At 30.7% G+C, this 16,041-nt stretch overlaps 1 protein-coding gene across 3 annotated transcripts in view; it reads right to left on the bottom strand.

Moving 5' to 3' along the window:
- Positions 1-16,041, bottom strand: part of LOC111636125 (nucleoprotein TPR-like) — a 63,734-nt gene that overhangs the window by 17,487 nt on the left and 30,206 nt on the right. For 2 of the 3 annotated variants that reach the window (XM_023381300.1, XM_023381301.1), the window contains exon 4: positions 13,540-13,734. In XM_023381300.1, coding sequence (XP_023237068.1) covers positions 13,540-13,734 — 195 coding nt within the window. The remainder of the gene's footprint in view (positions 1-13,539; positions 13,735-16,041) is intronic. The other variant, XM_023381302.1, reaches the window with a different exon arrangement.

Below are 16,041 nucleotides of genomic sequence, written 5' to 3'. Positions count from 1 at the left end.
GGGGAGATTTTTATTCCCTACCATCGGGATGGTCTAAGGTCTTAGCGTATGTGGGTGGCAGTTTTTAAAGGCAGCAAAGATAAGTGTTTTACAAAGGTAAACCGTTTATTCCGGACGATAATGCTTACATAATTTTTTTGGCAAAGGTCCTTAAGTTCAGAACTTTGGGTTGTCTTCGAAAGTTGTTTTCGGTGTCGATCTGGTCCTAAGCTGGAGGGGCTCCGTGACTGTGTCGAGTGAAAAGTTCGAGATCTGAAGTGACAGCACACAAAAGATGAAAGGAAGCACGACAGCTGTCAACAAACGAACACAACAGGTAGTCTAGGTGGAAAGTCTTGGTGGAAGTCCTGTTGTCCTTGAATTTTGCGTTTTTATAGGTTTTTTGTGATCGGCTTCTTACTAATTGGATAGATCTTACATCATCGTTTTCTAATTGGTCTTCCACCTGTCTCCAGGTGTAAATGGAGCTTCGTAAAGTTCGCGGGAAAGGTCGGCTGGAGATGGTTTATCCGACACCATCTTTTCGACTCTGGTCGCATTTAATTGTTGACTATGACACCTACACTCATTTTGACATTTTTTCTAGTTTCGTTTTACTTTCTAAACTGCGTCTTAACTTTAATATTTTAAATTTTCTTCTTTTATATTTAAAATTTGGTTTTTCCATCTACTTTTGATGAGCGTCAACATCAAAGTCCGGTGTCGCCGATTCGACACTTATATAATTTGCTTTCTTCAGGATTTAACGTAGCAAATTTTTACATGGAGCCATTTCCGGGGCCTCACATTAACCAACTTTGCGTTGAATTTTCATCGATGTTTAGCCTAACAAATTTTTTTAAAAATAATAATCGCCACTATTGTATCATTAAAAATTATTTTATTGCTCACAAAACAAACAACCACTCAAAATTAGAAAATTAAGTCTTGTTTAAATACTGGTCTCCCTTCAATGGTTGAGCCATTGATGCCAGCTAAAATGCAAAAATTTAACAAAAATAATATTAAAGTATCCAAGACATAGCCAAATATTGTAGCGCCACATCACTAGAGGACATTTGAAATTTGCCAACTAGAACGGTTGGTTAACCGATGTGACAGTTAATCGGGGGTTGGATAATCGATGCTCTACTGCAGGGCTTCTTAAACTATGGGTTGCAAGATTTTAATGCAAAATATTGAAAATCATTTGTGAGAGTTTGAAAATGGCACGCTTTGTGTCATAGGTTTTATGAGTTGCGCTTTGTGTCACTTCTGGTGCAGCGAGACAACGATTCAACGAGCAACACTAGTGTGAACTAGTGTAGTATTGTCACTTTTCAGTGTATTCAGTTGTCTCTGCTCCATTGTAACACAAAGGTAAACTATGGTAGTACACCATTATTGTTTTTTGCAAATTTGTATATATCTTTTTTATATTTTTTGGGGGTCGCAAAAAAAATTACAATCATAAATGGGGTCGTGAATAAAAAAAGTTTAAGAAGCCCTGCTCTACTGTAATAACATTTTTATTGAAGAGTTGAGCTAGATAGAGGTTACCTGTAGCCTATTAAAGGTTACAGGTAACCTCTATCATTCATTAGCCTCTGGGAGGGAGATTGCAACTTCACATACAGGACACAGGAGACACAGGACAAATCTTTTTTTTTTTTTTTTTGACAAAGTTACACCTTATATGCCTTAAATTTCGGTAAATAAAATGATATATTTTAAGGGTTTAAAATGAAAAAAGTAATAAATTAAACACCATAATACTAATATTACATAAATTAATTTTTTAAGCAAAAATGGAAAATTGTAATGGACACAAAATGATCATTTTAAGTGTTTTCTGATTCATCTTCAAATATGTTATTCATGTAATTATTCTATAGGATTTTATAGTAAGTATTATTTTCAGTAATATATGTTGCTTTTATAGGCAAACATTGATATTAAAAACTAGTTATTATCTATTGTATTTATTTTTTTTATAAATTATTGCTTAATTAATTATATAGTTTGAAATTGTTATAAATCTAAATAATAATTAATACTAACGCAGTGTTTTTCTTGCATTTATTAGTGTATAATGAGTTGTAGATATCCTATTGGATATTCTATAAATATATTGCCAGTTTATCTAGGGGGTCATTCATAAATGATGTTATGTCCCAAGGGAGGAAGGGGAGTTTAAGAAATGTGACAATCTGTGACAAGGGAGGAGAGGAGGTTTAGTGCAGCATTATGTCACTGCTTACTAACATATACAATTTGGGTTATAGGTGAATCATGTACAATAAAATCATGCATGCATTGTTTTTTTATTCTGTAACTCTCAGTATTGATATTGCAAAATTCCCCTAGAGATACCACTGACTACGAACATTTGCATGAGAATAAAAATGCAAAAAGTTGTATAGGAGAAAATTTGATCAGCACAAGTTGTATGTAATTTATCTTATCTCATAATTTTTGGACTTGTACCATTTCTATAGTCAATCCTACAGTAGAGCATCGATTATCCGACTCAATTGGGGACTCGGGTTGGTCGGATAACCGAAAAGAATGAAAAAAATACATTATTAGTATAGTATATTAGTATATTGCTATTAATTAGTTAAATGTAATTAGTATATTAGTATATCGTTAACCTACTTCGCGTTGAATTTTCATCGATGTTAAGCCTAATAAATTTTTTTTAAAAAATAATAGTTGTTGCTCATCATAATATCATTAAAAATTATTTTTAAATTATTTTATTGCTCACAAAAGAAACAACCGCTCATAATTAGAAAATTAGGTATCGTTTAAACACTGGCCTCCCTTTCATGGTCAAGCCAGTGTTGCCAGCTAAAACACGCAAAAATTTAACAAAAATAATATCAAAGTAGCCAAGACATAGCCAAATATTGTAGCGCCACATCACTAGCAGACATTTGAAATCTGCCGACTAGAACGGTTGGCTAACCGATGTGACGGTTAATCGGGGGTCGGATAATCGATGCTCTGCTGTACTGTACTAATATATTTAATTTTAAAGATAATTAATGCTATCAAAAATGATCTTATTTTAAATACAAAGAAATAACCTAAAATGTTGGCATTTTGTATTTATTTTGAACATTTTTCATATATTTTCTAAAACAAAGTCTATTGACTGAATAAATTCTGAAATTTTGATTTATTAATTTAATATATGGTATTTGAAGGAAACAATAAGTATCTTTAGTGACTAATAATGAGATTTTTTATCCAAATATGATTGGTGAAAATATACTTATTTAATACTGTACAGTACGTTAGTAATAAGCACATTTTCTCAAAAATCACATTATCTAGCCATAAATACCAATGTAAAAAAATAACATTAAAATTTTGTTTTGCAATATCTAAGCAGACTAGGTATGGGAACTGAATTAATTTTTGATACAGTCTCATCTTTTCTTTCTAAAAAAATTTACATTGTTTGGTGTATAATACCATATAGTTTGGAGCCAATTTATGAAGTTATCTTCTATAAATTCTCCCTTAAACTTTCCAATTTCTTTTCTATAATTTCTCACTGCTTTGGCAATTATGAGTTAATTATAAGTACCTATCCATTTTATATTCATTTGGATAATTTTTTTTCAGAAATATTTTGAAACATGGTAAGAATAGTTATTTAAATTATGAATATATAATTTTTCTAGATTCTACATTTTAGATACAATAATGAAACTTTTGACATTTAATATTGCTTAATAAACTGCTTTCTTCTACTTTATCTGAAGACTAAACACACTTGCTGTTTATGATATTAAACTAAAATTATCCATATCAATAAGTCTAACTTTTTTGACTATCATTCATCTTTTTATCTTATTTTATTTTTTTAACATTTTTGCATTTATTTTTCAAAATAAAATTCACCAATCAATTTCCCTTTTAAATTTACACAAACAATGCATCTATCTCTATGCTTGAAAGAAATGTAAGGAACATTTTTGCCTACTGGAAATAATTTTAGTTTGTTGCATTATACCATTTAAAAAATAAATTTCTAAAGTTAGAAAGTTAAACATAGCATCATAATTATAAGAAAAAGTATAGCATACCATAACAGAGACTCATAAAAAATTACACATATGTAAAAATATTCATAAACATTTAAATAATTTTTTAAATAATTTTTAAATGTAAGTCAATAAGATTAACTGAAGTCTTATACTTATCAAGTAAAAATATGCATCAGAGAATTTTTACATTTTAGCCTTAGCTAGTTGGTATTTAAACATAATTCATTCAAAAGCAATATCTTGAAACTCAATTAAGAGCAACTTACCTTCTTCAGAAACTGAAGCCGTTCCAGAAGCGGCAGTCGCCGTGGTAGGTAATACAGCAGCCATTCTGGTCTGGGAAGGTACGGTGACAGACGTAGACACGGTTCCGATGGCGATTGGTCTGATGCTGGCTGTCGGAGTTGTTCGAGTCATGGTAGTGACAGAATGAGAATGGGGCGAGTGACGTACCGTCGTGACAGACTGTTGGACCAAGGGAGCCAACGGTTTTATATTTGCCGTAAGTGGCTCTGCAGTAATGCTATTTTTAAATTCACAAATGTACTTGTTGAATTTTTTTTATAAATTTTGTAAAATATAATAGTACTGTATACAATCTTATTGCATTACATACATTTGCTATTTTTAAAATTAGATGATTATAAAGCATATTTAAGAAAACAAAAAGAAAAAAAAATTTATGATTAATTGAATGATTAATTTTTGAATGATTAATTTTTTTAATCATTCAAGACAATATTATGAGTTACAGGATTCAGTGATCTTTGTCTCCAGTTTTAATAATAATAATAATCATTTTTAATTTAAAATTTTATTGAAACTGTAATGATACAGTTACTTATTACCCCAAGCAAGCAGTTAACTCATCAGCAATCAACAGTGTTCATATTGATGAGATGTATCAGGAAAACATAATTTAGATTGTTACAAAAATTTATTTTTAATAATANCGGTTGGATTGCGTCGATATATTATTCGTAACTTATTTTTATTGGCAACTTTCCTAACTATCTTGTTTAGAAATGGAAAATAATTGATTACCACATTTTTTCTTTGATCAATTTCGGGAGGCTGCTGGTTTTGCTTCTGTATTCTTTTAATAAGTGCCTCAATCTCTTTTCTGTGGTTATCCTGTTGTGCTACTGCCTTTTGTATGTAATCTAATTCCTCATATTTGGCAACTGCTTGGAAATCATTTTACAATAACACAAGTTAATATATGTATCCATGATGACAGCATTATTATTTATTTGGATTTATTTGTTTATTTTTATTTATTTATTTATGCATTTTTATTTTTATTTTATTTTTTCCGTTGTTCTACGCAACCGCAGTTTAATTTAATTTTATTTAATTTTGTATTACGTAAATTTCGAATACTTTGCTCTTTTTGATATTGGAGTAACTGATGAAGGCCGCTAAAATCGGTCGAAAACGTTATTAGAGAATTAAATGTTTTTGCTGGACTGTTAAAAAAGGCGTTGTTTACTTATATTATTTATTTGATTTAGTTCCAGTAAGATTTTTTGATTACTCAAGGGTTAAACCCGTGAACCCGAATCCAGAAGTAATACCGTGACAGAAGTAACACCATGCCTCTTTAAGAATCTCACCCCACTTCTGTGCCTCCACACCTCTGTGCTCCTGTTAACGAACAAGAATTTGAGCAAACATTCCCTCGGCGGCGTCATCTTACTACGGATCTTCAACTCCGAAGAAGGTATTTATCAACCCGCAATTCGGTTGTAAACTCTCTCTCTCGAACGAGCTAGTAACAATTAAGGGGAGTGTTAGTCAAGCTTGATATTGAGTATATCTGTATTTTCTTTTGTTATAATTAAAACTGTTATTTATTTGTTACTATGAAATCCGAGTGAGTCACTTCCTCATCTCTCTCCTCACCTCTACTCTGAATCCAACCGCTCACCCGCTACCGCTCGTGTGACGTAAAGTTGTAATTTCCAAGTCTTGAGAGACTCGGTGGTGTCACATCCTGACGTGGTGTCAGAGACACCGACCCTACGGTCACATTCATATATTCATTTAAATAAAACACTTAAATAAAGCTTGAATTTTGTTTGAATAAGTAACATAAATCATTTTTCAATATGTAAGCTGGAATTTATATATAATAAATCACACTGTTCACACTTTTTCCAGTAGCAACATTTTGATCTTTTCTATATATTATTAGTTTATAATATGTAAATATTTAATTAACTGACTTTGTTATTTATGTAATTATATTTACATAAATGTACAATTGAGAGATATTTATTTTCAAAGCTTCTGACATCAACAGAACATGAAAGTTGTTTCAAACTTTTATTTTGTTATAGACGTTCAATTTGGTTAATGTTAAAACTCAACACAAGTCCCTAAATGTGGCCGAAAACATTTGTACATTAAAATGTTACTACTGGAAAATGGTGTGATTTTTTAACATGAATTGATGCACTAATAGAACAATTGATGTCAATATCAAAATATTTCAAAATTGAATAAGATAAATTTAATACCATCCAAAATATAAAAAAGGAAGAATTCAATGTTAAAATAAATTCAGCAGAAGAGACTTCAATCTTCAAGAGTTAACAGAATGAGATCCAGAAATTAAAAGAATAGTGATAACTATTTTATTTGAAAAATTAATAACAGGAATATTCAAATGCCTTCAAAACAAAATATTAATCCAAATCCATTTGTAAAATTAACTTACTTTAAAAAAATTTATATCTGTTAATGTAATAAGGAATCACAGACATACAAAAGAGAGTATAAAACATTTATGTACTGTACATAATAATAATTTCAATATCTTTCTTTATTTCATACAATATTGTTTCCTCTTCTAGAATGCACAGTTCTTAAAACAATAATAATGCTATGAATATTATAATTAGCAAGTTAATAAATACAAGCTTATACCAATGTAAATATTTGTAGATAAAATTTTTTATGATCCAACAAATGTAATGCTTAATACAAAACAAAGTTGCATGCAAAATAAAAAAATTGCATAAATAGAATGATAAATGAAACAAGCTAAATTAATTTTGGTAATAAATATTATTTTATAAAATATATAAAATTACAGATAATAAATTTACTATTCACAATTTTTTCCCGAATTATGTACATACACTACCTCACGAAAGTATCCGGACATCTAAAAAATAGAAGAGTTTTTTACTTTTAACTTACTTCTTGCATGAAATAGAAAAAATAATGACAGATCTGAAATCGTCAAACTATTTTAAACTGACATATGAAAAAATATTAATCAAAAACGGAATTACAATTTTATTTCAAACTGTGAAAATTTTCACATCACAAAAGTATCTGGACAAATGAAATAAATGATAGAAAGTGTTAGATCTTTTGCTTACAAATATTTTTACAACAATTTGTCACAGCAAACAAGTTAAAAGGTTTATTTCATACTTGAATTATTTCATCTTGTTATTGTGGACAATGAAAACAAACAAATTAAATATTGTTATTAAAGGACTCCTTATTAAGGAATAGCAAAAAGGGAAATCTGTACAAACCCTTGAAGAACAGTTTTACATTCCAAAATCCAAGATATCATTACGAAATTCCTTATGACAAAGAGTGTAGTTAATAAGAATCGACTGGCTGTCCTGAAATATTTGTGACAAAGTGCGAAGCGCCCCCCCCTATGCTTCGGCACCACAGGACCTAAGGGTCAACATCGCGTCGGCAAAGACTGTAATGACTAATTCGTCAGGACTGACACCACTGTGTCTTTAAGGTAGACACAGAAACCTAAATGGCCGCAATTTCTGTCTTGTTTGCATGAGTGGTCGCATTTGTAGGTGCTTAGATCCGACACGAGAGATGCATGGATTGAGGAAGTGCACCAAACACAAATTAAACAAGAACAATTTCCATTTATTACATTAATCACACAAAAGATTAATATTTAAAGTAAAGGTTGCATTTATGATATAACCGATTTAACAAATTCGCATTATACATTGAGAGAGAGAGAGAGAGCTTACATATAAGGTTCTATAGATACCTGGTAAGGAATCTGAGAAGAATCAAAGGGCTGTTAGCATTCACTTAAATGGAGTTCTCTTGGATGGAAGGAGTTCACTTTCACAAGAGTCAATTTTAAAGAGTTCATTCTAGATGGGGGAGGATCCTTCCAGGATCCTCCTCCATCTAGAATGAGATCCAGGATCCTCCTATCAGAGCAAGGGGCAATTTGGTGAGGACAAACTTCTGGTGTAAGGATTTCTTGCGAACGACAAACGAATGAACTCTCCTGGATGAACAAACCCTTGTTGTCATCAGTCATTGTCTTTTATTGGGGGTCCTTCCTTTTTTCACCCTTGTCCTTTTTTGGCAATGTTGCAGTGCCTATGTCCAATAACAGTCTTTTGTTGCCAAGTTCCTGGTGACACATTTGATGTCTCATCTTGAAAGGGAGGTGACTCCACAGAGAGATAAAATCATATCCTTTACACTTTTAACAATCGTGGGGAAAATTATAGCAAGTTTTAATTAATTTTTCACCCAAAAAAAAATTTTTTCTTTTCAAGTCCAATCTCTCACATATTAATACCTTAAGACAGAAATGTGTCATTGTTGGGAAAGTGAAGAAAAATCAACAAATAATTGCTCCTAAGATTGCTGTTGAGGCTTCTATAGAATGTAAAGTACTGTACATATATCTGCAGAAACTGTCAGAAAAACTTTATAACCAAGTAGCTAAAAAGATTTTATGGATATGAAAAAATCAGCAGTAAATGTTAAAGTTTGCAAAAGACTTTTATACAAAAATCAGTAATATTTTGGAAATCAGTTTTGAGGTCAGATGATCCAAATTCAATATGTTTGGTTCAAATAATTGTCTGAAAGTACAGAGAAAAGCTGGAGAATCTTTAAAAATGAAAAATCTGATCACTACAGTGAAATGTGGAGATGGTTTAGTGCTATTTGGAGTCATATGTCTGCAAATAATGCTGGAACTCTGCAATTTGTTGATAGAATAATAAATCAATATAGGTACAAATAGATTTTAAATAACAATGTTCAGAAAACAGTAAGAAAATTAAACACAGGATAAAATTAAGATATCAAGGGTTTGTTTTCCAGCATGAGAATGATCCTAAGCACACTTCGAAAATCAGTCAGTTTCTTGACATGCACTGTATAAAAGTTTTCCCTTGGCCTCCACAATCATCCAATCTCAACCCAATTGAGCATTTATAAGATTACATTAAATGAACAATCAGAACAGAACCAATAGCAAACAAAATTGATCTTAAAAACATTACCATCAGAGTTTTGAATTTAATAAACAAAACTGTTATAAAAATTTGGATGAATCAATGCCTACTTGTTATCAGGGTAAAGGAGGCCCAGCTCTTTCTTAAAAATATAAAATNACCACAACAGACCAGACATCACACTCATTGACAAACACAATAAAATCACATACATTATAGACATAGCCATTCCAAACACTCACAATGTACAAAACACATGCACTGAAAAAATTAGCAAGTACACAGAACTCACCCAGGAAATAAGTCATCTGTGGAGGATGGATAGGGTGCTTATTGTACCTGTCATTCTCTCCTGTACAGGTGTGATACCACACACACTACACAAAAGCCTGGAAACATTACAAATGAATAGAAATACATGCATCACACTACAGAAGGCCACTATATTGAATACATGCCATATTGTTAGGAAATTCCTGAATACAGACACTGACACACTCATTTAATTTTAGTCTTTGGTTGCTATGCCTTGACTCTGGTCTGGCATAGTACACAGCCACCGGTGTGAACCGAGTATAACCCACTAAATACTGTATGATAATAATAATAATACAAAAATGTAAGATGATTTAAACTAACAATTGTAATCTACATTCAAAATAAAACTATTGAAAGAGTAATAAATATTTCTCTCTTCCTCATAGCAGAATAATTTTAATTGGTTTTGGTTTCAAATATAAGTTTTACAACATCATTCTGTATCAAAATCTAGCTCACTCAAAAAAATAGTGATATTGAATGTAAAATATGCAAGTTTTAATCTATAAATTATAAGATTGAGTTTTGGGTCAAATCCTTAATAAATTAAAATTGAGATAATTTTGGACAAAATTTCAAATTTTGAGAAAGGCATCATACAAACACATTACAAAAATATGTACGGTACCTCTCGTAATTTTCCCAATTCATCTGCCATTAATTTATTTCTGTCTTCAGACTCCTTTAATTTTTCTTCTAATTCTTGACACAATTCTTGAGTCATCGAGGCTTCCTGTTTATTGACTGCAGCAGTTTCTAAGACTTCTACCTTTTTAATTACTTCGTCATACTGACTTTTTAATTCGTCATATTGTGTTTTATATTTCCTTGCAATACGTTTAACCTACAAAAATGTTGAATTTGATTATCATTTATAAATTGGGTTATAGTGCATTGTAAAAGAGCGTACAGTAGACCCCCTATAATACGGTAGATACATTCCATTTTATCTGAATTAGTGTTTTACAATTACTTAAATACATGATTCAATCAAAGCCTGGCATGTGTGCAGTTTAGGGACTACAGCTGTTTGAAAGGTTTTCTTCCATAAAATTAATTGATTATAGATTAATTTGACTCAAAATTTCCAAAACATGTATAATTTTTTGGCAATAATCCATATAAACTATGCTATAAACAAAAAATTGTAGAATTACTTACCAAGTGTGCACCGTTCGACGATGCCATTTCTTAAGCTTGTTTTTGTCAAAGAGCAGCACATCGAACAGCGGGCACGTGTTTCNTAATAAATTTACTATTCACAATTTTTTCCCGAATTATGTACATACACTACCTCACGAAAGTATCCGGACATCTAAAAAATAGAAGAGTTTTTTACTTTTAACTTACTTCTTGCATGAAATAGAAAAAATAATGACAGATCTGAAATCGTCAAACTATTTTAAACTGACATATGAAAAAATATTAATCAAAAACGGAATTACAATTTTATTTCAAACTGTGAAAATTTTCACATCACAAAAGTATCTGGACAAATGAAATAAATGATAGAAAGTGTTAGATCTTTTGCTTACAAATATTTTTACAACAATTTGTCACAGCAAACAAGTTAAAAGGTTTGTTTCATACTTGAATTATTTCATCTTGTTATTGTGGACAATGAAAACAAACAAATTAAATATTGTTATTAAAGGACTCCTTATTAAGGAATAGCAAAAAGGGAAATCTGTACAAACCCTTGAAGAACAGTTTTACATTCCAAAATCCAAGATATCATTACGAAATTCCTTATGACAAAGAGTGTAGTTAATAAGAATCGACTGGCTGTCCTGAAATATTTGTGACAATGTGCGAAGCGCCCCCCCCCCTATGCTTCGGCACCACAGGACCTAAGGGTCAACATCGCGTCGGCAAAGACTGTAATGACTAATTCGTCAGGACTGACACCACTGTGTCTTTAAGGTAGACACAGAAACCTAAATGGCCGCAATTTCTGTCTTGTTTGCATGAGTGGTCGCATTTGTAGGTGCTTAGATCCGACACGAGAGATGCATGGATTGAGGAAGTGCACCAAACACAAATTAAACAAGAACAATTTCCATTTATTACATTAATCACACAAAAGATTAATATTTAAAGTAAAGGTTGCATTTATGATATAACCGATTTAACAAATTCGCATTATACATTGAGAGAGAGAGAGAGAGCTTACATATAAGGTTCTATAGATACCTGGTAAGGAATCTGAGAAGAATCAAAGGGCTGTTAGCATTCACTTAAATGGAGTTCTCTTGGATGGAAGGAGTTCACTTTCACAAGAGTCAATTTTAAAGAGTTCATTCTAGATGGGGGAGGATCCTTCCAGGATCCTCCTCCATCTAGAATGAGATCCAGGATCCTCCTATCAGAGCAAGGGGCAATTTGGTGAGGACAAACTTCTGGTGTAAGGATTTCTTGCGAACGACAAACGAATGAACTCTCCTGGATGAACAAACCCTTGTTGTCATCAGTCATTGTCTTTTATTGGGGGTCCTTCCTTTTTTCACCCTTGTCCTTTTTTGGCAATGTTGCAGTGCCTATGTCCAATAACAGTCTTTTGTTGCCAAGTTCCTGGTGACACATTTGATGTCTCATCTTGAAAGGGAGGTGACTCCACAGAGAGATAAAATCATATCCTTTACACTTTTAACAATCGTGGGGAAAATTATAGCAAGTTTTAATTAATTTTTCACCCAAAAAAAAATTTTTTCTTTTCAAGTCCAATCTCTCACATATTAATACCTTAAGACAGAAATGTGTCATTGTTGGGAAAGTGAAGAAAAATCAACAAATAATTGCTCCTAAGATTGCTGTTGAGGCTTCTATAGAATGTAAAGTACTGTACATATATCTGCAGAAACTGTCAGAAAAACTTTATAACCAAGTAGCTAAAAAGATTTTATGGATATGAAAAAATCAGCAGTAAATGTTAAAGTTTGCAAAAGACTTTTATACAAAAATCAGTAATATTTTGGAAATCAGTTTTGAGGTCAGATGATCCAAATTCAATATGTTTGGTTCAAATAATTGTCTGAAAGTACAGAGAAAAGCTGGAGAATCTTTAAAAATGAAAAATCTGATCACTACAGTGAAATGTGGAGATGGTTTAGTGCTATTTGGAGTCATATGTCTGCAAATAATGCTGGAACTCTGCAATTTGTTGATAGAATAATAAATCAATATAGGTACAAATAGATTTTAAATAACAATGTTCAGAAAACAGTAAGAAAATTAAACACAGGATAAAATTAAGATATCAAGGGTTTGTTTTCCAGCATGAGAATGATCCTAAGCACACTTCGAAAATCAGTCAGTTTCTTGACATGCACTGTATAAAAGTTTTCCCTTGGCCTCCACAATCATCCAATCTCAACCCAATTGAGCATTTATAAGATTACATTAAATGAACAATCAGAACAGAACCAATAGCAAACAAAATTGATCTTAAAAACATTACCATCAGAGTTTTGAATTTAATAAACAAAACTGTTATAAAAATTTGGATGAATCAATGCCTACTTGTTATCAGGGTAAAGGAGGCCCAGCTCTTTCTTAAAAATATAAAATATTTTGTTTTATCATTATTTGTTTCTTCTGTCTGGATACTTTTGTGATGTGAAAATTTTCAGTTTTAAATCAAGTATATTTCTCCTTTTTATCAATGTTTTTGTACATGTACAGATAAATACTTTTTTTCTAGTGTAAAACAGTCTAAAGATTTTACATCTGTCATTATTTTTTTTCTATTTCATGTAAGAAATGAGTAATAACTAAAAAACTCTTCCATTTTATAGGTATCTGGATACTTTTGTGACCCAGTGAATTAGTAAAAACTTATATATTTTAATATTATTTTATAAAAATATGTAAATCAAACATATCAAAAAAAATCAATTTAAATCTAGAAACATTTTTACCTGAAGATGATGATGAAGACGGTTCATGTAATGATACAGCATGAGGGGAAGGAGCCACTGCTGCTGATGGTGTGTCTCCTATGACGACAACAGATGTAATGGCTGCAGTCGGAACGGTAGGAGTCGGTTGAACCGTGGCTTGAGGGAGTGCTGGTGATAAATGCGAAGATGTTGGAGAAGCAATAGAACGAATTTCTGTTTACAGTAGTTTGATTTAATTATTATTATTTTATTTAAATAAAACTTTAAAATGCAAGTTTATCATATATTCTAGAGCAGTATCATGCAACTTATTATCTCTGCAAGCCAATTGTTTCTTAATTTACACAAAAATTTAGAAAAATGTGCAAGATTGTTAAATAAAATTTGACTCTAATATGTACTATTTTTGTACATTTTTTACTTGTTTGTTTTTGTGTAATAGCAATTCAGTTTTTAAGATGGATTTGCATGAAAAGATTTAATACATTGGCTAAAAATTTGACATTTCTACTCTATAAGTATAATAAATAAGATATAAAATATTTACATAACTTGAATTTTATAAACATGACAAATGCAATGTATTTGATATGAAAATAATTATGTTCTATTAGCAAAACAAAATCTTATTTTTTTTTATAGTTTTACATTAATTCCAAAGTATTTCTGCCTAATCAATAATAATCTTAATAATCTTTGATCACTGAAAAAAAGTATTATAATTTTAAATTTTAAAACAGTTATATAAACTTGAATCTAAACTACTTGAAGAGCTTTCCAAATGAGTTTGCCCGCATTGCATCTTCCTTCATTTACTGACTGTATTTTTTACCATCTTTGACAATTTTACTACAGGAGCTCCCCTACTATGAATGCTCAACTTACTAACTTTCAGACTTACAATGTAACCTTATGTCTAAAATTTAAATTTTGCATGGATTCTGAGTTCTCTTGATGCTCATGGAGTGGCTTTGAAGTCAGTCTTTGGCAATAATAAATAATAAATTTTTAATAAATAATTAATATGAATTTATTTTTATCAAGTATTGTCATTTTTCGTTTTTTCACGAATTCTCAAATTCTGTTGCCACTTGTGAGGTGGCATCAAAGTTGGTAACATTGGAGTAATGGCATTTATCACTACTGTTTGCAATTTTTATAGACTTTTGGTCATATTTTTGAAGCACTAATTGTAAAACATAATAGTAAATCTAGCAGTGGAGATAAATGCAAGAAGTGTTACTTTATTACTGTGGAAACTAAACTTGACATTATAAAACTAAGTGAGTTAGGTCAAAAAACTACTTGAAAAAATTCAAGTAGCTTCAAAAACATGTTTGAAACAGTATGAGTATTCTGTGTACAAACGTACATTTTAGATTATTTTCTGACTTACGAACATTTTGATTTACAATAAAACCTCGAGAACCTAACCTGTTCATAAGAAGTAAAGCACCTGTATTTTATTTTTATTATATAAGATTCTTTGAATAAATAATCAGTTTTAGACATAGAAATACCAATCAATTTATTAATACATATTTTAAATATTTTTTGATTTTTGTATTTGTTTTAGTATAAAATTTTTGTTATAAAATTTCAATGCTATTTCATGAAATTTATTTTATTTATAGTAGCTAAAGATCACTAATACATAGCATATTGCTAGTATGCAATAATAAAAACAACAACAGATGATAAAGGATTTGTTAGATGAAACAAATCCTTTATCGTCTGTTGTAGCACACTTAAATATTGCCACGTTTCCTAAATCTGTATTAGTATGATAAGAGCATATATTTTTTTTAAGGAATTTTATATGTAAAATCTTTCTCTGAAAAGTGTGTTTTTCTCTTCAGTAATGTAATTTTCTATATACAGTAGAGCATCGATTATCCGACTGAATTGGGGACTCAGGTTGATCAGATAACTGAAAAAATTGGATAACCGAAAAGAATGAAAAAAATACATTATTAGTATAGTATATTAGTATATTGCTATTAATTAGTTAAATGTAATTAGTATATTAGTATATCGTTAACCTACTTCGCGTTGAATTTTCATCGATGTTAAGCCTAATAAATTTTTTTTAAAAAATAATAGTTGTTGCTCATCATAATATCATTAAAAATTATTTTTAAATTATTTTATTGCTCACAAAAGAAACAACCGCTCATAATTAGAAAATTAGGTATCGTTTAAACACTGGCCTCCCTTTCATGGTCAAGCCAGTGTTGCCAGCTAAAACACGCAAAAATTTAACAAAAATAATATCAAAGTAGCCAAGACATAGCCAAATATTGTAGCGCCACATCACTAGCAGACATTTGAAATCTGCCGACTAGAACGGTTGGCTAACCGATGTGACGGTTAATCGGGGGTCGGATAATCGATGCTCTGCTGTACTGTACTAATATATTTAATTTTAAAGATAATTAATGCTATCAAAAATGATCTTATTTTAAATACAAAGAAATAACCTAAAATGTTGGCATTTTGTATTTATTTTGAACATTTTTC

Source organism: Centruroides sculpturatus, unplaced genomic scaffold (assembly GCF_000671375.1).
Source record: "Centruroides sculpturatus isolate CEXI.00-Female unplaced genomic scaffold, Cexi_2.0 scaffold991, whole genome shotgun sequence".
Lineage (NCBI taxonomy): Eukaryota > Metazoa > Arthropoda > Arachnida > Scorpiones > Buthidae > Centruroides > Centruroides sculpturatus.
This window is presented reverse-complemented; position numbering and strand designations above follow the sequence as displayed.